Raw genomic sequence first — 25,799 nt, forward strand, 5'->3', positions numbered from 1 at the left:
TCGCAAACGGAGGCATTATTTTCGATGGATTTTCATTCGTAAACTGAATATTACCTTAACCGAGGCACGCCTTTACTTATCTTTTTATTTCCATATTTTAATTGCACATTTCTGGACACAGGAATTGATTCTTAGACCATAGGCTATATGCCACGACCTTCAGGTGATTGGACACTGGAAAAAGCTTTGCTGGGACCATGTTCCCACCCATCCATCTACCCACAGTGTTCACATGTAATCCTTTTTATTCCACGTTGCGCTAGTTTTGTGCAAGTGTCATTAGGTGATCGACCTCTTCTGTGAGAAATTCTTCAGCAATTTTCTTTCGTTCGACTGGCACTCAAGTAATGACTGTTTATTACCTTATGGCTCAGTATCAGTTTCTGGATTGGTTGCCTTCAATGTACATCTTGGAACAGTACCTGGACCAGGGCCAACCTGTAACATTTTCTTTAGGCACTTTATCCTGTATTTGGCGCTCACCTTAGTTCGTAGTGCAATGAGTAAGTTAGCAGCAGGGATACTATACAGGTCCATGGCTATGATCCATTCCTATGGCACCCAGACCCTGAAGACCTCTTTGTGTTATGCCCACCTTAACTGGTTGCCGACCAGCCACAGTGTTTTTACTGTGGCAAGAGTGCACCTCTGCGCAGAATGCCGTTTTTTATCGGCGCTCTGCAAAACAGGTAGAGGGTGCGCGCCTGCCCTACCCATCCCGCCTATTGCGGCAGCGAATGTCCGTTACTGGGTCCCGGCTGGTCATTACCCGCCGGGTCCCGGCAATCACTAACAGAGAGCACGGCTGCAGTGTTTACACTGTAAGTCTGCTCTCTGTCAGTTCAGAGCACGCTGAACCTGAGAGAAGAGTTTCTCTCTCGGGATCAGCGTGTTCTCGTGAAGCACACACACCCACCCCCTAGTAAAATACTCCCCTCACACAGTTAACCCTTTCATTACCTAAAAAATGTTAACCCCTTCCTCCCCAGTGCCATTAGTAGTGTCAGTGGTTTTTTTTTTGTTTTGTTTTTTTTGCACTGATCACTGTATTGGTGTCACTGGGGATGTCAGTGACCCCAAGTCAGTCCCCCCCCCCCCCCCCAGTTTCAAAATGTCCGCCGCAGTCCCGCCATAAGTCGCTGATCACTGTCATAAATCGCTGATCACCGCCATAAGTCGCTGATTGTCACTATTATTAGTATAATAAAAAAAAAATCCCAGTATCTTTTCCGCCATTTGTAGATGCTATAATTTTCACGTAAACCAATTAATTTACACGTATTGGTATTTTTTTTTTTTTTAGCAAAGACATGTCGCAGAATACATTTTGGCAGAAATTTATGACTAAATTTGAGTTTTAAATTTTCTTACTGGACATGTTTTATAGCAAAAAGTCCAAAATATTTTTTCTCTCAAAATTGTCAGCCTTTTTTTTTTTTTTTTTTTTAGAGCACAAAAAATAAAAAACGCACAGGCGATCAAATACCACCGAAAGAAAGCTCAATTTGTGGGAAAAAAAGGATGTAAATTTAATTTGGGTGCAGTGTTGCATGACCGTGCAATTGTCAGTTAAAGTAACACATCGACGTAACACAAACCGCTTCTGTGACCGCCCTATAGCAGAAATACTACTACAGGGCGGCATGGGTGCGCAAAATCACACACATATATATGTGTGTGATTCACGCTCCCATGGTTTTCACGCCCCTCCCAGATAGTGTCAGATTGCCCATCAGTACACAAGTCATCACATTTAACCCCTTGATTGCCAGGGGCACGCTCATGCACAATAAACCTCCATTGCTAGTATAGTGTCTGAACGGGTCAATATCTTTGATCAGATCAGCACTATACCAGCGTTCACATTAGTATAGCGTCCCCAAAAACGCAGCGTTAGCGGGATCAGCCCGGCACCTGCCAGCACCTGCGTTTAGCCCCTGCACTTACCCGCCCTTCTCCCCCAGCAAGTGCAGTGTCAGTAGGTCACTGTCACTTGATACATTGCACACAAAACCGCAGTGTTTGCATATGACTCTCATATGCAGCAGAGTGCCAGTACTAGTGCCGCTCTACCTTTTGGTGAACTGGCGAGTACCAGCGGTCTAGTACATCCTGGTCTTTCACATACCTCCTTGATTTTTGGAGCTGTTTTTCACAGAATATCTGTATGCGTTGATTGTGGATCAAAACAATTTATATGCACAACAATTTATCGCCGCCAACCCAAATTCAAACCTTGCCAGACCATTCGCATGGAAACTCATTACGGTTTTCGAATTTACATTTTCTTTGGGCCTAACCCTCAACATGGGCATTACTAAAAGAAATTAATTGCGGTTGTATTGGTCCGCAGACCCGATTCATCATATGCCCGTGTTCTCTGCTGCCATGGCCAGGCATAGATATGAGAGTATAACGTGTTTTATGCATTTCAACGACAATACACACTGTCATCCTCGGGGTAACCCTGAATTTGACCGGCTCCACAAAATTCAGCCCCTCTCAAATCACCTTAACCAAATATTTGCAGATGTCTATACTCCCCAGCAAAACATCTGCCTTGATGAGTCCCTCATTAATTTTTCTGGCTGCCTTGCATTCAAACAATTTTTCCCCTGCAACGTGCCAGATATGGGGTCAAGATGTAGAAGACCTGTGAGAGGGCAACAGGCTATACTTATAAGTTTAGAATTTACGAGGGAAAAGATAGTCACGTGGAGCCCCCCGGATGCCCAGACTACATGGGGAGCAGTGGCAAGATAGTGTGGGACTTGGTGTCATCCTTTTTCCATATGGGGTACCACTTATACGTGGACAATTTTTATTCAAGCGTGCCACTATTTAGACATTTGTTCAGTCTTGGAACTGGCGCTTGTGGCAAAGTGTGACCTAATGTATGCCCACCATTAAAAGTGGGTGGATACAGGGCGGTATATTCTAATGGTAGGCATACCACACACTTTTTCTGGTAGAGATTTCTTCTCATTTTTTCATTCAGTCCACAGGCTGCATACAAAAAAAAAAAGAACATAGTACATATACCCAACAAGGACCAGTGACGTACTGGTACATCACTGGACTTTGAATGGTTATACCAGGATGATGCCTACAGCTGCAGGCATTATCCTGGTATTGTTTTTTTCAGCCAGCGATCGGCTTTCATGTAAAAGCAATCCTAGTGGGTAATTAGCTGCGGGATTGCTTTTACAAGCAGTGGGAGATTATGTCCCCCCTCCCCTGTTGCCTTCCACGGCCTTCTCAGGCAGTCTCGTGCCATCAGGGAACCTGAGAATGCAGCCGGTGTTTCTGCCAGCTGACCATAGAGCTGATTGGAGACTAGAGTGGTGCCAATCATCTCTATAGTCTAAGAATTCGGAAGCTACAAGCATTTCATCACTTCAGTTTCGCAGGATATAAACAGCACCATTTGTAAATTGGGAAAGCATCTGATCACACCGATTTTAGTTTGATTAGATAATGAAAGGGCAGAGGAGATATCCAGAGTCTGATAGACCCCAGATTTCTCAAAAAAGAATATATGACAATACCCATTGAAGTTATAGGGGATATTTGCATTCCTTGGTATAGCATTAAAAGCGATCAAAAAAAAAAAATGAAAGGTACAATGTAAAAATAATAAATAAAAATCAAAATAACTTTTACTCTCTTACTTTGATTACATCTTATTGCTTGCTAAAAACAGCAGCCTCACAGAGTGAGTTATATAGGTACATTCTAGGGGTACCCCAAGAGACTTGTAGATGTACAGCTGCAATTGAAGCCAATGGCAGCTCTACAAATAATTGAATTTTGGTGGGATAAATACTTGCACACAAGATTTTTTTTTTTTTTTTTTTTTTTGTATTGACACAGTACACAGCAAAGCACATGGTGATCTTTTATTCTTGGTTTAGTTTTGCAACATTTTCTATTTCTTTTTACTTTCCCTCTTCTCTTCCACCAACCTGCTCACTGGACAATGAATCATAGCACTGCTGATTCATTGTTCATGGAGCTGAACCAGGAAGCAGTGCAGTTATCTTTCTTGAGTTCAAGCATGTAGTGGTATTTTATGTTCTAACATATTTGCTTCCCTTTTGTTTACACACTTTCAGCATTTTAAGAAACAGAAGCGGCTGATCCCTGAGAGGACGGTTTGGAAATATTTTGTGCAGCTGTGCAGTGCCTTGGAACATATGCATTCCCGCCGTGTCATGCATAGAGGTAACTTCTAACCTTTTTGATTCCTCTAGGCAGGATGCCTCCGTTTTTGTAAAATTTCTGTCTTTCAATGGTAAATCAAAAATGTGTATTTTATCCTGAACAAATATTCATATACCCTAAGGGCTGATTCACACCAGATGCAGTAGGACCTGTGTTGGGCGACTAGTTCAGCGCTGTCTCACCTCGTGACAAGACAAAATTAATTGTCTCTTGTGTGCCTGGTTCACACCACTGTGTTGCAGCGGTGTGTGGACAGTGTGCAGTGAAAAAAAAAAGTACTTAATGCATTACAATGTGAGGCAGTTTACCGCCTTGCACCATGCAATGGCCATTTGAACTTTTATGAAATTTCAATAAAGTAAAAAAAAGAAAAAAAACGTGAACGGGGTGGTGATCCCACTCGACCCAGCAGCTGGTGTGAATGGACCCTAAAACTGATACCTGTGGATCTTTTCACCATTTTTCCTGTCTAAGGACTCATTTACACCACCCACAATGCATAAACTCACACTGTGTGCATTGGTATTCTGCAAAGCTATTTATTTAGATTGACACCCCAACAGGTGCTGTGAATGAATGCAGCCTCTAATGTTTTTTTCTTGCCACCTGTGCGCCCTCATATGGAAAAACATTGTCTCCACATGGGGTCCCTTATGTATAAGGCCTTATGGTGAAATTGGGACTGGTGTGGAGGTATTCAGGGGAACTGTGACTGGCTGCACCGGTGTGCAGTGAGTAAGGGCGTATTTATATTTGCAGTTGGGCTGCAGTTTTACTGCCCTTCAACCTCTACCCCTTTAGCTCAGAAGGTAGCAGGTAGGGGTGTACCCATGCCATGGCAGGAATTATACCCCCATTGCACTAAACAGACACTACACCTACCAAGCGTGATTCAAGTAAAAGGGGGCCACAATTGCAATTTGGTAGTCCAGCAGTTAGGGGGTTAAAACATGCTGTAAGGAGGCGATACAATGTTAAATGCTTTCTGAAGAGTGATCCAAAAGTGGGTCACTCTTTAGAGAGCACCACAAGTGTGAATGAGCCCTTAATAATTTTTTTTTATAATTTTTTTTTTTACAATGTATATTTTATATATATTTTAAAAAAATCACCATCACTAGAGCAGTGCAGTGCTATACTCCTCCAGCCAATGATCAGAGACACATTATTCTGCACTGGCATACTGTGTTCTGATCACTAACCAGAGCAGTAAAATGTCACCATAGTGACATCGCACTGTGCTAGTGACTGTGATCAGTGACAGATAATTTTTATTTAATTCTTGAGTGTGTAGCAGAGTGCCCAGCACTGTACTACACGTGCTCTCTCCTCTCATAGCCGATCGCTGTGAGGAGAGGCTGCAGCATTGATTAGTCACAGTGACCACATGATACAGTGCAGATTTCATTGGCCCTGTACCCCAATCTGTGATCTGCTATGTCCCACACGGATCATGCCATTGTGTGCCCAGAGCGTTGTCCTGAATCAATGCTTGTGGCTGGGCAGGAGGTGATTAAAGCAAGTCCCTATTTTTAGGCAACTCAGTTTGTTAATGCGTTTACTCAGATATGTGCTTTCTGTATAGAAAATAAGGCATGCTTAGTGTAAAGTTAGAAAAAGCCTAGATGCCACATACTATTTCTTTTAATGAAGATAGAGATTGTCAGGGTTTATATTCATAAAACTTGACCCTGTGCCGAGTGCAATAATTAGAAGTAGGCACAAAAAAGAAAATGACTCAGTGGGACATGAGTAAGGTTAGGCTACGCATGGGTGGAGTAATTAAACAAGTTCATCATAGAGATTCTTCTATTGGATTGTGAATGTAAAGTTAGCAAAGTCCAAGTATATAGGAAATAATGGACACACCAAAAATGAAAATATGTAAGGGATTTTAAATATGCACCCCAGGAATTATCATTTAAAACAATATTAGTAGCTAAAACATGCATTTTTATTGTATACACATCAATAGGATCCAAAAATATGGAATAAAGGGATTTTCTTTTGATTTCAGCAAATATATTCTCGTAAGTGTAAAACATCCCCCAATACAGTATATTGCATTCAGACTAAACATTCCGTGGCTGTTCTACTTCTTCAGAACTTTGGATGTGTTTTCACATAAATCCTGATACTAAACTAAGATTCATCTACAAAAGTAAATAAACAATTAAATTACAAAAATGTCTAAGGGCCCTTTCACACGGGCGGACTCCACCAAGTGGATCTGCCTGTTTAGCGGGGAATCTGGCTGCTGATCCCCGCTAAGCAGACGAATGACAGGTCTGTATCTGCTGTGCACACAGCCCGCATTGTACATTGTAGCAAAGTGTCATGATTCCAGTGTTGTTACATGAAAATGTATAATCAAATATTTACAAAAATGTGAGGGGTGTACTCACTTCTGGGAGATACTGTAAATGTGGGTATTTGTTTTTTTTGCAAATATTTCAAAACACCTAGTACTTTTGAACGAATGTGCTTGATTCATTTCAACCCTCTGCATTTTGTTACTGAGAAACCGGTGTGGTTTATCTACTTATATGTGGATGCATTTCATTCTACGTAGGAAAGACAGAGACTGGAGGCAATTCATTAAAGGTTATCACATGCGTTATGGCGGTCAGGTGACCATACATCGCATGCAATACTGAAAATGTCAATTCTCTATTGTTAGTATGCGGTATTTACTGCAAATAGCAAAAACGCTCGGTAAATATTGATAATAAAAGACAAAGTAAATTTACAGAAGGAATACATTAATGCATGCTGTAATTAAATAGTGGCCAAGCCATGCGGTTGTTAAGGAGCTGGTGGCCTCCATGTCCTTAAAAACCGATACGTCATCCCCTGTCAGTGGGATCCCCACAGACAGCTGAATGTAAAAAAAAAAAAGGAATTGTGGGCAATTAAAAAGTAAAAAGGCGTAGGGTTCATCCCACCCCATCCATTTTAAATGGCTTGGGCCCCCCCCCCTAAAATTCATATCAGACCCGTATCTGAGCATGTAGCCCGGCAGGTCAGAAAATGGTGGGGGGCATGATTGAGCAATTCCCCCCCCCCACCCCCAATCCTGAACCATACTAGGGCACATGCCCTCAAAATGGGTGGGTTGGGGGGTGCTTTGGGATAGAGTGGTGCCCCCCAAAGCACCTTGTCCCCATGTTGATGGGACAAGGGCCTCCTCCCCACAGCCCTGGCCGGTGGTTGTTGGGGGGCTTATCAGAATCTGGGTGCCACCCGTAACAAGGGGACCCTCAGATACACCCCCCCCCCCAATGAGAATGAGTATGGTGTACATGGTACCCCTACTCATTCACACAAAAAAAGTGCAGTGTAAAAAGACACGAGAGGTAGTTTTTGACAAGTCCTTTGTTAAAAAAATAATAAAAAAAAAATTTAAAAAATGTCCCCTGGTGTAGAACCATTGTCAATCACAATGCCCGCCGCCACTGCCGACCTGAAAAAAGAAAAAAAAAAGGCTCCCTCTGTCTGACAATTCTTGAATAACTAAGGGATAGGGCCATCAAGTGATGTCGCCAGATGACCCTGACCCGGTCAATGACATCACAAGGGGGGGGTGGCATGGTCAGCCGATGGCATCACCGGATGGCACTGCGCCTTATTTATGAACTGTCAAGTGGTGGAGTTGTCAGACGGCGGGAGCCTTTGTCGAGAGTGGAGCCTTTTATTTTCTTTTTTCAGGTCAGCGGTAGCAGCGGTCATCGTAACATTTTTACAATTTTTGTTTTTTAAAGCACTTGTCAAAAACTACCTCCTGTGTGGGTTTTTTTTTTGGTGAATGAGTAGGGGTACCATGCTCATTCACTGGAGGTAGGGGCACCCATGGGGACATGGTGCTCTGGGGGCCCAAAGCATCCCTCCCATGTTTAGGGCATGTGGCCTGGTACGATTCAACTTTGCTCTCTCATTCCCCCTTATTTCCTGACCTGCCGGGCTGCATGCTCAGATGAGGGTCTGGTATGGGTTTTGGGGGAGCCACACGCCGTTTTGTTTTCTTATTTTGGCATGGGGGTTTCCCTCAAAGTCCATACCAGATTTGAAGGGCTTGGTATGGATTGGGAGGGTGACCCCACACCATTTTTCTTTTCCCTTAATTCTTAACAGCTGGCAATTTTTTTTTTTACATTCAAGAACTTACCGCATATTTTAGTAAAAAAAAATTTATTTATTTATTTTTTTTTTTAAACTCTGTGCGGTATCTTACTGCACACTGGGATGCAGTAGGATACTGCTTTGTGAATTGTCACCAATGTTCTAGCACAGGACTAGCGAGCATGTTACAGTGATATTAACATTAATCCTTTCCCAAGGGGAGGAGATTTTGATAGGATACTTCAAATGAAGGCTAAGTGGATTTACAGATTAAAGGCCACATCACCATCAGGCTTTAATGACCACATCAATTTTGTTCCATTTTTGGAGTGAGTGAAAGGCTCTTTTTTATGAAGCATTTGGACAATTGTGCTATAACTTTTAATGTTGTTATTCCCCCTCTAACATAAAATATATCTATCTCAAATCCATTTTCACATATAGGTGTTCTGGTGATTTAGCCATCCATTGTTTTGTACATTAGATTGTGAGCCCCACATCGGTCCAGAAAATTTTATTTTTAGTATTTTTTAAATTAGTATGTATCGACTTGCCCTCTGACCAGGCCATTTAGCCATTTTTTTTTGCTATTCGGCACTGCACTACTTTAACCACTTCAGCCCCGGAAGGTTCTTCCCCCCCCCCCCCCCCCCTCCTGACTGACATCTTTTTTGCTATTCGGTACTGGTGTTTCAACTGGTAATCGTGCGGTCATGCAACGCTGTACCCGGACAAAATCTTTTCCTTTTTGATCACCACTGGGTTTTATATTCTTTGTGATATTAATAAAAATTTTTAAAATATAGTTTAACTTTGTTATAAAAAATACCCAATAAACTCAAATATAGTCATAAATTTAGGCCAAAATGTATTCTACTACATGTCTTTGGTAAGTAAAACAAAAAAAAATCTCAGTACTTGTATATTGATTTGTGTGAAAGTTACAGCGTCTACAAACTATGGTATACATATTGGATATAAATACAGCGGGTAAAATAAGTATTGAATGCGTCACCATATTTCTCTGTAAATATATTTCTAAAGGTGCTATTGACATGTCATCGTGAAATGATGTTGTTTCCACTTCCGGATTATGGCCCCAACAGTGCTTACTGGAACATTCATAAGTTTAGAATTCCTTCTGTAACCAATGCCATCAGAAGGTTTTGTCACAATAAGGCTGCGAAGGTCTTGAGAGAGCTTTTACCCATCATGAGATGTGACAACTTGGAAATAAGACACCTTTTTTTTTTAGGCCATCAGTTGGGACTGAACCAACTGATATTAATTTGCACTAACAAGGGTCAGGGTTGTTTTCTGTTTACTGAAAGATTTCAGATGGTGTCTTGGCTTTCCATGCCTTTTTGCAGCTCTCAATTTCTGAACTTATTTGTTTTGATTCTTGTATGTATGGACTGCATGGGATGTTGCCGAAATGGGGTGAAACGTTCATTTCAATAGCACCTTTATAAATGTATTTACTGAGAAAAATGGTGACATGTTCAATACTTATTTTACCCAGTGTATATATTTACGCAGCTTTTACCTTCTGACTGCTTATCACATTTCTTGAGGTGCTAAAATGTCAGGGCAGTACAAAAAAAACCCAAATGACCCCTCTTTGGAAATGACATGGCGATACCACATGAGACTTTTTGGTAGCCTAGCCACATACAGGCCCCCAGAATCCAATGAACCCCTTCAGGCTTTCAAAGGACATATTTCCTTACTACCTATCACAGTTCTGTTTCGAAGGCCCTAGATATTTGCCAAGATCGCATGACCTCTCTTTGGAAAGTAGACACCCCAAGGAATTTGATAAGATGCATGGTGAGTATTTTGCAGATATCATTTTTGTCAACGTTTTGAAAAGGAAATTAAAAACATTTCAGTTTTCTTTCTTCATTTTCCAAAGGGGTTCTTTTTTTTTGGGGGGGGGGGGGTGCTTTTGCTATCCTGGCATTTCTGGGGTCTGGGTCTTCCACAACAATAAAGCAAGAGCAAGCCACCAAAAATGACACTAATTGTTAATGTCATAGGCACATCTCCGACTCACTTATACAAGTGTGGATACATAAACCCAGGGGACAGCATACTAAACAATATGATAGTGTGACAAGAACACACCTATCTGAAAAAGAAGGTTTCTAGATAATCCACGCGGAGTAATATGAATTCAAATGAATTTAACAATACTTTATTTGATCACATAGATCATAGGGAGGTTAAACATGAGCACGGTGTACATATGAAAAAAATAAAATCATGTTTAAAAAACACTTAGCGTCTTCAATTTAGGGTCATCTTAGCCAACAGAGCACCATATAAGGCAGAGTAGTGTAATGATGAAATGATTATCCTGGATTTCCGTAGGTTTCCTGCTTAATATTTGTGTGAACCGTATATTCAGTGGGTGTGTTCCCAGTATATGTCAGGGACCTCCTGGGATGTACCATCTGGAACACAAAAATACATGGTATGTATCTAGCAATATGGAAACCAAATCACATCCAAAATTTACCAGGCCTCCCTCCACAATAGTCAATGGATACTACTGTTACCTTCTCAAAGGTGAGACTATCATACCTGCCTCTCAAGTGTAGGGACTTCCTGGATAGCCACCCCAAATGGAACAAGGTCCACAGTACCAAATGATTCTGAGGATATACATAGAAAAAAATAATAAATGTGTAGATCATGGGCATCAGGTAACCCCGAAAACAAAACACACATAAAAATGTGGATATATTACCATCAATGAGGATCAAGAAGACTCCTGTCGACTTGAACTAAGATCAGGTCCTTGATGCTTTTTCAAAGATGCATATGGGGGTGAGGGACCAGGTATACACGATGCGTGGATTTCAAACACATATAATGTGTATATAGCATATAGCAGGCCGTAGATACCTGAATTTAATATACCCAATAAAGGGTTTCCAAAAATTGCTCAATTTGAGAAGGTTATTCGCGGTTTTATAAGGATGTGGCTATGTCACAGCAAAAAATACCTGAATAGGATAGCGTATATATATGTATATGTAGATTCTCCTCCTGAGAGGATTTCCAAAAAATTCCCCGAGTATACAGAGTAAATTAGGCCCATAAAGCATGCCCTATGAACGCCATGTAGGCTCTGTAGATCTCAACAGCCGTAAGCTTTAAAATAACTTGCCACCGGTGGAAGATATGTTTCCCTGAGGGATTGCCGTTTGCGAACCGCTGTGATAATAGCCCACTGGTAGTTCTCAAAAGGTCTTGGGCCTACCTAGCAGGGAGCTGTGACACCGCCGTTCCTTCCCGCCTCGTGGGCGCCGCACCCTGTGAAGACGCCGAGCGTAGTGACGTCAATACGTTGACGCGTTTCGTCCGCCAATCACCGCAGACTTCGTCAGAACTGGGATTCACCAACCTGGGATTCAGCAACCTGGGCATGGGATCGGGTATGCTTGACCTCAGCAGGGACCTCTTCTTCGTTGTCCAAGCTACCTGTCGGGGTGTCGCTGCTCTCTACAGGTTCATATTCTGAGCCTGTGTCTGTCATTGAGGTCTCCCCTTTGCTCTCATCTGACATACTCCGAATCCTGTAAGCCTCTTCACTCTAGTGTACCTTTCTTTTGATGTTTTGTTTGCTAAATTTTTAGGTACCTAGTGTGACCTAGGGAAAAAGAGCTCCTGGCTGTCAGAGACTGAACTACTGCAAATAAAATTCACCTGCTAGTGGTAGCAGAGATCAGGCCTATTCTACTAATGCTGCAGTTTTGTGTACATCAGAAGTGACAGAGGTCTACTGACACTGCGCTTGTTTGGAGGTTGGGGGGGCTAAAAGCTAGTATAGTTCTTATCTGATCAAAGATACTGATCCATTCAGACACTATACTAGTAATGGAGGTATAGTTTGTCTGGCAATCAAAGGGTAAATGTGATGGTGATAGTGTGGTGGGCAATCTGACACTATCTGGGAGGGACGTTAACGCTATCTGACGTTGCCTGTGACACTAATACAGTTATCAGTGAAAAAAATCTGTACACTGTACTGATGACACTGGTGACAGGGTAGTGGAAGGGTTAACTGAGGGTTAAATGTGCCTATCTAGGTGTTTTAACGTGCATGTGTGATGTTTTAACTTACATTAATGTTTTTTCACTTTTGAACTGAAAGGACTCCAGGAGAGAAGACCACATCAGTACCTGTGTCTGTGTTCTGTAAACACAGGCTGATCTCTGATTCAGTACAGCCGATAAGCAGGTCCAGGGCCAACATCATTGGCATGGACTTGAAGACGGATCAGTGCTGTACTGAATCATGGCACCACTGGGCACGCACTAAGTACATGATCCAGTGCAGAGGGGACGCCTTGCTGTCGTACATCTAAGTGATGTGGTCTGCAAGTGGTTCTACAGTAAATATATGGGAGATTGTATGTTAAGTTGAAATCTTTTATGTGTTGGTTCGTTTTGTGTGCATGAGATGTTGGGATTTGGTTGATTCTCCTCCCTTGCCTATGTCTACACTTGTGTGGCAGCCCACAGGTCAGCCCTGGCGTGATTTTTCTGCTGGAGAATGACTGCGGCTGTCTTCTGCTTGGAGCTCATATGGCGATTGGATTCCTGTTATGACATGTTTTCCAGTACGAAATGACATAATTTCCTGTGACGCCTTTTCCAGTCTGGCATTGTCACTTCTGAGTACTTGAGGGGGGGGGGGGGCTCCACCTGGGGATTCTAGCTTGCTGATATTTTGCCAGGAGTTTCCCACTGTTATGGTGTTTGTGGGAGTGATCCTTGGGGAATACAGAGGGATGTAGAGGATGGGGTGGTGACTATGCTGGATGATCACACATGACATGTTTGGCTCTGTTGGGGCTCTACACTGAACTATATTCTCTACATATTACTACTATACTACTAGATTTGTGAACTAATCCGAAGTTCATATTTATAGTGTGTGTGTGTGTGTGTGTGTGTGTGTGTACGTACAGTTGCAAGAAAAAGTATGTGAACCCCTTGGGATTACGTGGAGTTTTGCATGAATTGGGCATAAAATGTGCTCTGAACCTCATCTAAGTCACAACAATAGAAGAACACAGTCTGCTGAACATAATACTACACAAACATTAGATGTTGCCATGGTTTAATTACACATAACATGTAAACATTCACAGTGCAGGGAGGAAAAAGTATGTGAACCTTTGGACTTATTAACTGGTTGACCCTCCTTTGGCAGCAATAACCTCAACCAAACGTTTCCTGTAGTTGCAGATCAGACCTGCACAACGATCTGGAGTCATTTTGGACCACTCCTCTTCACAAAACTGTTTCAGTGTAGCAATATTCTTGGGATGTCTGGTGTGAATCGCTCTCTTAAGGTCTTGCCACAGCATTTCAATCGGGTTGAGGTCAGGACTCTGACTGGGCCACTCCAGAAGGCGTATTCTGTGCTGTTGCAGCCATTGTTTTGTTGAATTACTTATATGCTTTGGGTCATTGTCCTGTTGCATCACCCATCCTCTGCGGAGCTTCAGCTCAATCTTGGTTTCATCTGTCCACAGTATATTTTGCCAGCAGTGCTGTGGAACATCCAGGTGCTCTTTTGCAAACTTCAAACGTGCTGCAATATTCTTTTTGGACAGCAATGGCTTCCTCCATGGTGTCCTCCCATGTACTCCATTCTTGTTTAATGTTTTCCTTATTGTAGATGTGTCAACAAAAATGTTAGCATGTACCAGAGATTTCTGTAGGTCTTTAGCTGACACTCTGGGATTCTTCTTTACCTCATGCAGCATTCTGCGCTCTGCTCTTGCAGTCATTTTTACAGAACCACCATGCCTGGGGAGAGTAGCAACAGTGCTAAACTTTCTCCATTTGTAGACAGTCTGTCTTACCATGGACACATGAACATCAAGGCTTTTGGAGATACTTTTGTAACCCTTTCCAGCTTCATGCAAGTCACAATTCTTGATCGTAGGTCTTCTGAGAGCTCTTTTCTGCGAGGCATGGTTCACATCAGACAGTGCTTCTTGAAACCAGTAAACCCAAAACAGGTGTGTGTTTTTTAAGGGCAGGACAGCTGTCAGCAACACATCCAGTATCATCTCACTGATTGGAGTCAAGGTTGGCTCACTCCTGGCTCCAATTAGCTCTGGGAGAAGTCCTAAAGCTAGGGCCTCACATACTTTTTCCTCCCTGCACTGTGAATGTTTACATGTTATGTGCAATTAAACCATGGCAACATCTAATGTTTGTGTAGTATTTTCAGCAGACTGTGTTCTTCTATTGTTGTGACTTAGATGAGGTTCAGAGCACATTTTATGCCCAATTCATGCAAAACTCCACGTAATCCCAAGGGGTTCACATACTTTTTCTTGGAACTGTATGTATATATAATATATTTATTTGGACACCAGCACAATTTTCATACTTTTTGCTCTGTGAATAAATTAACAGAATAAATTAAGACTAAACAATCCAAATGAATTTGAAGTGCAGACTTTCAGCTTTAACCTCCCTAGCGGTATTCCCGAGTGTAGCTCGGGGTAAAATGTCAGTGCCAAAAGCGGTAACCCCAAGCTACACTCGGGCTTACCATGTGGCGCTGCATAGGGAGTCCCTGCAGCACTTACCTTGTCCTGCGCTCCCGCGATGTGTCCCCTGCAGCGTCCCCGGCCATCTCCTCCGGCCAATGCCGGCATCCGGCTTCTGTGTTCCGGTCCCTGTGATGTCGGGACGTACGGGCGGCGGCGGGAAATTTGAAAATTTTAAAAAATTTCATTTTTTTTTCAAAAAAATTTTACATAGCAAAACATTGCTGTTTCAACCCATTTCACATACATTTTGTCCCTAGTGCTTTGTCCTGTGCCCTGCCTGCATTTTGTCTGTTCTTTCTGTCTGGAAACTGAGAAAAGTCCATGGCGTCCAAAAAGTGTCCCTTTAGGTCAAATGCGGTTTTAGACCAGCTAGAGAACAGCGATAGTAAATCAGAACCACTTGCAGAATTGAGTGATAATGATTCGTGGGGTAATTCGTCATCAGACGCTGAAAACGATTATGCTCCTTTGCTCAGCAATGTGCGAACTTGGCGCTCTATTTCAAATTTCAGTGTTTTTGGTTTGTTTATATTATTGAATTAAATATATTATTATATTATTTTTTATGATTATTTATTAAATTATAATTTATGATTTCATGTTTCAAATTTTATCATACCCGGGATGTTTAATAGACTCTTGTTCGGACAAATTTCAGTGAGTTATTCCTAAAAATTACAGCCTACAATAAAAAAACTACATATTTCCATGCAAAACAATGGTACTGCTTTCAGCACCAAAAATCTGAAATAATCAGACCGCTAGGGAGGTTAATTCAAGGGGTTGAAAATAAATATCCAGCACAAATTTTAGGAACTACGGCCATTTTTATACACAGTCCCTCCATTTTCAGGGGCTCAAATGTAACTGGACAAATGAATATAATCATAAAATGTTCATTTTTAATATTTTGTTGAGAATCCTTTACTGTCAATGACTGCCTGAAATCTGGAACTTATGGACATTACCAAAGACTGACTTTCCTCCTTTCTGATGCTTTGCCAGGCTCTAAATGCAGCTGTCTTCCGCTCTTTGTGAGTTTTTCTGCCTTTTAGTTTTGCCTTCAGCAAGTGAAATGCATGCTCAATAGGGTTGAGATCAGGTGATTGACTCGGCCATTGCAGAATATTCCACTTCTTTTCCTTCAAAAGCTCCTGGGTTGCTTTTGTAGTGTGTTTTGGATCATTGACCATCTGTACTGTGAAGTGCCATCCAATCAACTTTGCTGCCTTTGGCTAAATCTGGGCTGACAGTATATCTCTCAACACTGCAGAATTCATCCTGCTGCTTCTGTCTTCTGTCACATCATCAATAAACACCAATGACCCAGTGTCAGCCTTGCATGCCATTGCAATTACACTGCCTGCACCATGTTTTACAGATGATGTTGTGTTCTTTGGATCATAAGCTGTTCCAAGCCTTCTCCACACTTTTTTCTTCCTGTCATTCTGGTACAGATTAATCTTAGTTTCATCCTTCCAAAGAATGCTTTTCCAGAACTGGTCTGGCTTTTTTAGATGTTAGAAAGTGTCCTTCACTTGTCTGGATGTTGTGAATGGGTTTTTCTTTACCATAGGGAGGATCCTGCGATCATCCACCATTGTTGTCTTCCATGGACGTCCACGCCTTTTTATGTTGCTGAGCTCACCAGTGCGTTCTTTGCTCAAAATGTACCAAACTGTTGATTTGGCCGCTAATAATGTTGCTGCTATCTCTCTGATGGATTTGTTTCATTTTTGAAGCCTTACAATTGCCTCTTTAACTTGCATGGACAGCTCCTTTGAACGCATGATGTAGGTTCACAGCAATAGATTCCAAATGCAAATACCGCACTTAGAATCAACTTCAGACCTTTTACCTGCTTAATTAATGAAGAAATAATGGAGTAGCCCACACCTGCCCATGAAACCGCTTTTGATTCAATTATCCAATTACTTTTGGTCACTAGAAAAAGGGGGGATGGCTAATCTTAAGAGCTGCAATTCCTAAACCATTCCTCCAATTTGGATGTACATACCCGCAAATTAAACCTGAGAGTGTGCACTTTCAGCCCATATCCATTATAGAACTATTGCTTGAATATGTTTTGGTCAATACCTGAAAAAAACTGAAATTGTGCCTGTGTCCAAATATATATGGACCTAACTGTATCTAGAGTCTAATAGACTCCAGATTTCTCAAAAAAAGAATACCTTTCAATGCCTATTGCAGTAAGAGGGGCTGTTTGCATTCCCTGTGATAGCAATAAAAGTGATTTAAATAAAAAAAAGTGAAAGGGACAGTATAAAAATCAAACTAAAAAAAAAAGCACTCTTGCCCCCCCCCCCCGCAAGCGTTGACCCTGTGACGGTATTTAAACAATGGTTGCACCATGCATGTTTGGTATCACCGCGAATGTCAGATCAGGGCAGTAATTCTTGCACTAGGCCTCCTGTGTAGATATAAATTGGTGACCTGTAAAAGCTTTTAAAGCATCGCTTATCGATAATAAATATGTATGTACTTTGTTGCCATTGCACCAGCATGCACAATTGTAAAGCATGTTATGTTTGGTATCTATTTACTCAGCGTAACATCTTTTTTATTTTATCAAATTGGGTAATATATTGTGTTTTTGTGCATTAAAATTCTAAAAAGTGTATTTTTCCCAAAAGATTTGGGTTTGAAAAATCGCTGCGCAAATGCTGAGTGACAAAAAAAATTTCAACACCCACCGTTTTATTCTATAGGGCCTCTGCTTTAAAAAATATATATAATGTTTGGGGTTCAAGTAATTTTCTAGCAAAAAAGCAGTTCTTTCATGCGACCAAAAAGTGTCAGAAAAGGCTTTGGTCTTCAAGAGTGGGTGATGTGTGGCATAAGCTTTTAATTTTATTACTTTTTGTCCCTTGAAAAAAGGGGGGGATGGCTACTCTTAAGAGCTGTAATTCCTAGACCCTTCCTCCAATTTGTTTGAATATGTTTTGGTAAATAACTAAAAAAACTAAAATTGTGCCTGTGCCCAAATATATATGGACCTAACTGTATATATTTATATTTGTAGTAATTTGTAAACATCATAGTTTTTCCTCCTTTTGACGCATTTCCTTATCTGAGAATCTGTTCATCCTTAACCCCTTCATGCCTAAGCACAATTTTGCAACGTTGACATGTGTTAATAAAACCGTACATATCATCACAACTACTTTGTACATCCAGGTGAATTATACCGTGTTTTTTCAGGACAAATTGGGCTTTCATTTGGTGGTAAATGATAATGGATATCTCCATATTTTTTTTATATTATCAAAGGAAAACTGGCCCAAAATAGTAAAAAAAAAATATTTTTTTTTTATTTAGCTGTGTGTTTCTTGTTACTACCATAATCTACCACCAAAGAACAACCCAAAATAAATTCTCCAGCTCCTGATGATCGCAGCGATACCATATATGTGTTTGTTGTTTGTACCCGTAGTACAGCCCAGAAACAATAGTGCACATTTTGCTTTTGTCTTTTTTTTACCTAAAACACACTGACATTGACACTAACTGACACCAAATTTTTTTTTGTCTTTAAATCCTGACCTTTGACCCTGATCTTAACCCAAACAATAACCCTGGCACTGAACTAGATCAAACCTTGATCTAGGTATTTTTTCTTTTATTTTTTTAATATTTATCTTTTTTTTTTTCGCTCTATGAGAGAGAAAAAAAACAAGGGGGCCGGGCTGCACAGTGACTGATCACTGTGATAGCCAAACAGAGGCTTTCACAGCGATCATGTGACCTGGAATTGGGAGTCCCGGGTCCCGATCATTAGAAAGGGACCCGGGGCTCTCGGTGACATGCGGCAGTGCGGCACGCTCCCAGCACAAAGACAGGTACACAACTATGCAGCCCCACGAAAAAAAGCCCAGTTCCGTGAGGCTGCATATTTGTGTGAAGTCGGCGTCAAGGGGTTAAACATTCCCTTTGAGAGTAGTAACTTCACCTTTTTTTTTTTTTTTTTTTTTTTTTTAAAACATTAAAAATCCGTAAGATAATGCACTAGGTTGGTGCGGCTTCTTTCTTCTTTTTCTTGTAATGCTCCATGTACACTGCAGCTGATAAACTCACGATTAGAAGCCTTTCTGCGTTTTTTTTTCCAGCAGCCCCTGAACTCTCCCTAATGTTTTCCTATGTGTCCATGTACACTGTCATTTTTTTTTTTTAACGCACCAAACTTGCATTCAGGAGTAGATTTTATCAGCGTTTCAAATGCCAATCATTTGTAAACGTGGCTAAACGCGAGTTTATAAGCGTTTGCATTTGGAAAAATTTTTTAACTCTTCCATTTCCAGATGCTGTCCAGAGCCTTTTTTTATCATGAAAAATGCATGCAAAGCATTTTCCCAGTACTCAAATGGACCTGATACACTATACTTTGAGGTTTCGCATAAAAGAAAATGTTGCACTGCTGCAATCATTTCTGCACGGAAATGAGCTGGAACACATCCAAACACCACATTAAAAAAAAAAAAAACGCTAATCTCAAAAAATTACTGCTCTCTCTGCTTCTGCTCTCTCTATTTCTATCAAAATGTCTGAAATAGTTAATTTTTACTGTTTTTCAGTGCATTCTGGGCATTTTGGAAGGTCTCTTGAGGTTCTCTTTAAAAATACGCTTCTAAATGTAAACACGGTATGCAGACGCGGCTAAACAGACTTTTTTTTAACCTACATTTTCCAGCAGTCAGTTTCCATCATTCAGCAGTGTCCCGTGTACATGGAGCCTTATAGTGATTACGGAACATCCCCAGTCCTTGAGGACAGCAAGACCATGTGTGATTACTTGCTTATACACTGAACCAAGACTTGTGCACAGGAGATTTTTGTTTTGTACTGTCGGTCACATTCCTTTTGGGTACCTGATGCACATTTTTTGAAATCTTTATTTAAGATTACAAGTATGTTTATTTCCTTTTTTAATCGGGAGAAATAATATTGGGATACTTGTACATTTGTTTATGCATATTAGTTTTGTTTATATCTCTATCCTAATACACACACCCCAGGAGGAGAATGTGACCAATATGATTCAAATTTTTTTCGGCTGTGTTTTCAGGTAAGGGTATTGTGGCATGAAGGTTTATTTGATTTTTTTTTTTTTTCTTAGTCATGATGTGGTGGACAGTTGTTTTGAATTGTATTTTTCCTTATGCTTTAGACATTTCTGTAATCTCATTGTCCATTTTCTTTTGTAGATGAATCTTGGTTTATTATTAGGACTCATGTGACAGCACATCTTCAGAAAAAACCGCAAAAATGCGTAGACTGAATGCAAAATGCTGTATTGGGATGTTTTAACCACTTGTGCTCCAGTAAATTTTACCGGCTTCATGACCAGACCATTTTTTTGCTATTTGGCACTGGTGATTGGGTGGTCATGCAATGCTGTACCCAAACGAAATTTATATATATATTTTTTCACACAAAAAGAGCTTTCTTTTGGTGGTATTTGATCACCACTGGGTTTTTTTTTTGAATTTTTTGCGATATAAATGAAAATAGACCGAAAAGTTTGGGGGAAAAAAACAGTATTTTTTACTCTCTGCTATATAACATAGCGAATAAAATTTCTTTTTGCCAAAAATTTATTCTGCTACATGTTCTTGATGGAAAAAAACTCCCAATATATATATATTGATTGGTTTGCATGAAAATGTATAGTTCTTTTAAACTATGGTATATATACTGGAATTTAAATTTTTTTTTTTTTTTTACACTACTAATGGTGGCAATCTGCGACTTATAACAGGACTGCAATACTGTGGTTGACAATCTGACATCACCAGTGGCACCAATACAGTGATCAGTGAGAATAGTGTACACTGTCACTGTACTAATGACACTGGCTGGAAAGGGGTTAACATCTAGGGCAAACAAGAGGTTAAATATGTGCATGACTATGTGGAATGTGTGTACAGTATGCTGCTTTTACTAGCTGATCTCTGTTTCTCATGCTTGCAAAGCAGTTCGCTCCCTTGGTTCAGAGCTGTATGTTTACTAACACAAGAGCTCTGGGCTGTGATTGGCAGGTCCCGGCCATGAATCATTGGGTGGGACTTGCTGAGAGGCTCCCGCTTTGTGCAGTCAGTGAGTGCCGGGCAGGGGGAGCGTGCGCACGCACCCTAAACCCGGAAGTAGGTGGTGACGTACCAGTACATTGCTTTGCCTACTTCCTCCGATCGCCCACAGTACACTGCGAGTGGTCAGTCTGCAAATGGTTAAGCTTTCGAAAATGTATTTGCTGGAATCAAAATAAAATTATTCTATTCCGTATTTGTTGGATCATTTTGATGTGTATAAACTAAGGGTGCTTGTTTTATCTACTAATTTTCTGTTATGGTTAATTATTAAATCCTGGGGTGTATATTAAAAATCCCTTTACATATTTCCATTTTTGGTATTTGGTTGATGCCCTCATGAAAATATTATGATCTGTAGATTGACTTCTGTACATTTACTATATATGTACAAATCTCCTGGAGTGGGTGGTGTTGAGAGTGTGCACTAGGGGCGTCCCTAGCAAGTTTTTTGCAAGTGTTCAACCTGAAGGTAGCCTGCATATAACCTGTGGTCTATGAACAAAAGTCTCGTACTGTACTCCAAGATGAGGAATTTACAGGCAAGTAAACAATGTTACTTTTTGACCATTATGGGAAATGTTATCTGTTGCGCAAACTCAACACTTCCCTTCACCCTGCGAACACCATCCCCACAATGATGGTTGCATCATCATGCTGTGGGAGATGCTTTTCATCGGCAGGGAATGGAAAACTGGTCAGGATTGAAAGAAAGTTGGATGGCACTAAATACAGGGCAATTTTCTAACCCACTTGAGTGTGAATCTGCTTAAGATGTTCTGCATATTTTTCAAATACATATTATTCTGATTAGTGATGATAAAATGTTTGGGATTTGAAATAGGAAAAAAATATCTAACAGCATTTTGGAAATCCAGCATAGGCGACTCAAAAGCCGTTTTTGTTAATTTTGTCCAGCAGTGCCTAATACAATTCAAGATATAAATTTAGTTTTGAACAAAACTGTACATTTGTTTCTTTAAAGTTGTTTCTCTTTAAAGTTGCTTCTCTGGACAGTAAGTGGTATTTTTATTATTGCATGCATGTTTTAATATATGAAGACTTCCTGATTTTATTGTTTCAATATTTAATTTTTAAATGTACATTTTCCCTCTCTAGATATTAAACCAGCCAATGTGTTTATAACAGCCACAGGCGTGGTGAAGCTGGGGGATTTAGGCTTGGGCCGCTTCTTCAGCTCCAAAACCACAGCTGCACATTCTTTAGGTAAGCTGTCCTGAGAGGCACGGGTACTGAGTGGGTGTTTTACTGCCCAGTCTGATGCCATGTGTCAGCTGTGAAACCCACAGCCCCCTCCGGAAAGCCCTATTAACCTGTGTCGAGGCACACTATTAATTTCACGTAGCTTTCAGGAGTTTCCTGTTATGATGACCTCTGACCTTGAAACTGACTTTAAAGAACCCGCTGCCACTATAACCACTGATTATTTATTTTATGGCTGCGTTGTTAAGATTTAAAGGGGAGAAAGAAATTCAGGGACTAGCCTATGAAGGAAAGACATTTTACCAGCAGTATAATGAATAAAGAATTACAAGGGCCTCATAAAAAGAAACCCATTTATTTGGTCCCAAAATACGCGACCTTTCTAATCAGAAAGTTACTTTTTTTTCCCTACCTGCTCCATAATGCCTGTATGTTTCTAAAAGGGAAATGCTAGAACATGAAGTTGTGTTTTTATAAGAAAAGTTATTACCATATTGTAAGTTGAGTTGATTAAATGGAGCATGGGAGAAAGTGAATGCTTCATACATATACATTCATAGCCTCTTCCAGGCTGTGGTAACCTTACAAAACATGCAGCACTGCATCAAAATGTGTTTTTTATTATTCTCAGTCTTGGGTAAATTTATTACATTTATAATCAAAATTAAAAGGGCATTGCAGTGTACACTGTGTGCACAGTTATTAGGCAAGTGAGTATTTTGACCAAATCATCATTTTTATATATATATTGTCCAACTCCAAGCTCTATAAACTTGAATGCTTATTGGATTTAAGTATATCAGGTGATGTGTGTAATGAGGGAGGGTGTGGCCTAAGGAGATCAACATGCTATATCAAGGTGTGCATAATTTTTAGGCAGCTTCTTTTCCTCTAGCGAATTGGCCAAAAAAAGAGATTTAACTGATTCTAAAGAGTCAAAAAGTGTAAAAAGTCTTTCAAAGGGATGGATGCAGCACTCTTTAAATTGCTAAGATATTGAGGTGTGATTACAGAACCATTTAACGTTTTGTTGCAACTAGTCAACAGGGTCACAAAAAACTTGTTTAGTAAAAGATGCAAATTAACTGCCAAAGATTTGGGAAGAATAAAACATGAAGCTGCCAGGAACCCATTATCCTCCAGTGCTGTCATATTCCAGAACTGAAACCTACCTGGATGGAATACCCAGAAGTACAAGGTGTTCAGTGCTCAGAGACATGGCCAAGGTAAGGAAGGCTGAAACCCAAGCACCGAACAAGACACAGAAGTTGAAATGTGAAGACTGGGCCAAGAAATATCTGAAGACAGATTTTTCAAAAGTTTTATGGACTGATGAGAGCGACTCTTGATTGACCGGATGTATGGGCCTGTGGCTGGATCAGTAACTGGCAAGAGCGCCACTTCTACTTAGACGCCAGCAAGGTGGATGTGGGGTACTGGTATGGGCTGGTATTATTAAAGATGAGCTAGTTGGACCTTTTCTGGTTGAAGATGGACTCAAAATCAACTCTCACGTCTACTGCCAGTCTGTAGAAGTTACTTTCTTCAAGCAGTGGTACAGGAAACAGTCTGCATCTTTCAAGAAGACCATGATATTTATGCAGGACAATGCTCCATCGCATGCGTCGAAGTACTGCACTGCGTGGCTAGCCAGTAAAGGTCTTAAAGTGTTACTAAACCCATGACCTTGCATTTACTCTATCTAGTCTCCCACAGTACACAGGACATGGAAATGCAATTATTTTAGTAAATATAAATGCAAAATGGCTTTTCTCATCAGCCGTATATAGCAGTCTTGTGATTTATATCAATGTCCAGCAGAGCACTGATTAAAGCTTGTTGGAGGAGTTTTTATTCTCCTCTGACTGTCCTATGAGGCTGTAAACCCCTGACTCTGTCCGGACAGTGTTAATTGGCCCTGAGCTGATTACATGCACCCTCCAAAAGAAAAAAAAAAAACTCTAGCAATACACACCAAACTGAGCATGTGCAGAGTAACTCCTAGAGCTCTGTTCTGTCAGCAGATAGATTGGGGAAAGTTGAAGAAGGGGAGGATCAGAGAAGACCGGATCAAACAGTCTTTTTACACAATGCAGAGGATTAACTCCTTATAGTGAGTATAACAAGCATGCTTTACTGTATGTACAGACCTATTTTCACTGTTGTGGGTTTAGTAACACTTTAAAAATGAAAGAATGACATGGTCCCCTTCCTTACCTGATCTAAACCCTATTGAGAACTTGTGGGCCCTTTTTAAATGGAGATTTACAGTGAAAGAAAAGAATACACCTCTCTGACAGTGTCTGGTAGGCTGTGATTGCTGCTGCATGAAAAGATAGCAAACAGATCAAGAAACTTACAGACTCCATAAATGGAAGACTTATGGCTGTTATTTTAGAGAAGCGTGGCTATATTGGTCACTGATTTTTTTTTTTTCCTTACTTTGTCCGCTGCAGGCAAGCAGCAGGACTCTCTTTTTGATAAAATAAAAAAGATGTTACACTGAGTAAATAGATACCAAACATGACATGCTTTAAAATTGTACATGCTGGTGCAATGGCAACAAAGTACATACATTTTTATTATTGATAATCGACGCTTTAAAAGCTTTTACAGGTCACCAATTTATATTTACACAGGAGGCCTAGTGCATGAGTTACTGCCCTTGATCTGACATTCACAGTGATACCTCACATGCATTATGCAACCACTGTTTAAATACCGTCACGGGGTCAACGCTTGATTTTTTTTACTTTTATACTGTCCCTTTCACTTTTTTTTTTACTTTAAATCACTTTTATTGCTATCACAGGGAATGTAAATAGCCCCTCTTACTGCAATAGGCATGAAAGGTATTCTTTTTTTGAGAAATCTGGGGTCTATTAGACTCTAGATACAGTTAGGTCCATATATATTTGGACACAGGCACAATTTCAGTTTTTTTCAGGTATTGACCAAAACATATTTAAGCTATAGTTCTATAATGGGCTGAAAGTGCACACTCTCAGGTTTAATTTGAGGGTATGTACATCCAAATTGGAGGAAGAGTTTAGGAATTACAGCTCTTAAGAGTAGCCATCCCCTCTTTCTAGCCGGGGGGGGGGGGGACGTGGGAAAGGTATATTGCAACCATGGCTCCCATATTTTCAAGAATTTACATTGGGAGTCGTTGCAGATACTCGACATCTGTTTATTGAGCATCATAGTGGTCATACGGTCCCGCACCCCCTGAAGAGGGACAAACGGGCTCTTCCAGACCTGAGCAATTGTTCTAGAGGCCGACAAAAACAAATAGGAAGCCAACTTCTGCTGATGAGCCAAGAGGCCCGGTATGGGACAATGAAGCAAAGCATACCGAGCATCCCGTCGTATAGAGAGATGGAACAAGGTGAAAAGGAGGCCAAACACACAAGACTAAAAACGAAGCAGCCTCGGGCATGACCACCAGATATGCAATACATCACCACGATGGCCACAACCCCGAAAGCATCGATCACTGCTGGCAGGATTTGCCTGTGCCAAACGAGCCGGAACCCAATAC

General features: G+C 40.7%; 1 protein-coding gene across 2 annotated transcripts in view; it reads left to right on the forward strand.

Moving 5' to 3' along the window:
- The window catches only part of NEK7 (NIMA related kinase 7), a 205,569-nt gene that overhangs the window by 98,955 nt on the left and 80,815 nt on the right, over positions 1-25,799 (forward strand). The window contains exons 6-7 of one of the 2 annotated variants that reach the window (XM_089688678.1): positions 4,116-4,224; positions 22,154-22,261. In XM_089688678.1, the coding sequence (XP_089544804.1) occupies positions 4,116-4,224; positions 22,154-22,261 (217 nt within the window). The remainder of the gene's footprint in view (positions 1-4,115; positions 4,225-22,153; positions 22,262-25,799) is intronic. The other variant, XM_089688679.1, reaches the window with a different exon arrangement.

The sequence above is a fragment of the Staurois parvus genome, unplaced genomic scaffold (assembly GCF_062004578.1).
Source record: "Staurois parvus isolate SC_StPar_1 unplaced genomic scaffold, SC_StPar_1.0 ptg000450l, whole genome shotgun sequence".
Lineage (NCBI taxonomy): Eukaryota > Metazoa > Chordata > Amphibia > Anura > Ranidae > Staurois > Staurois parvus.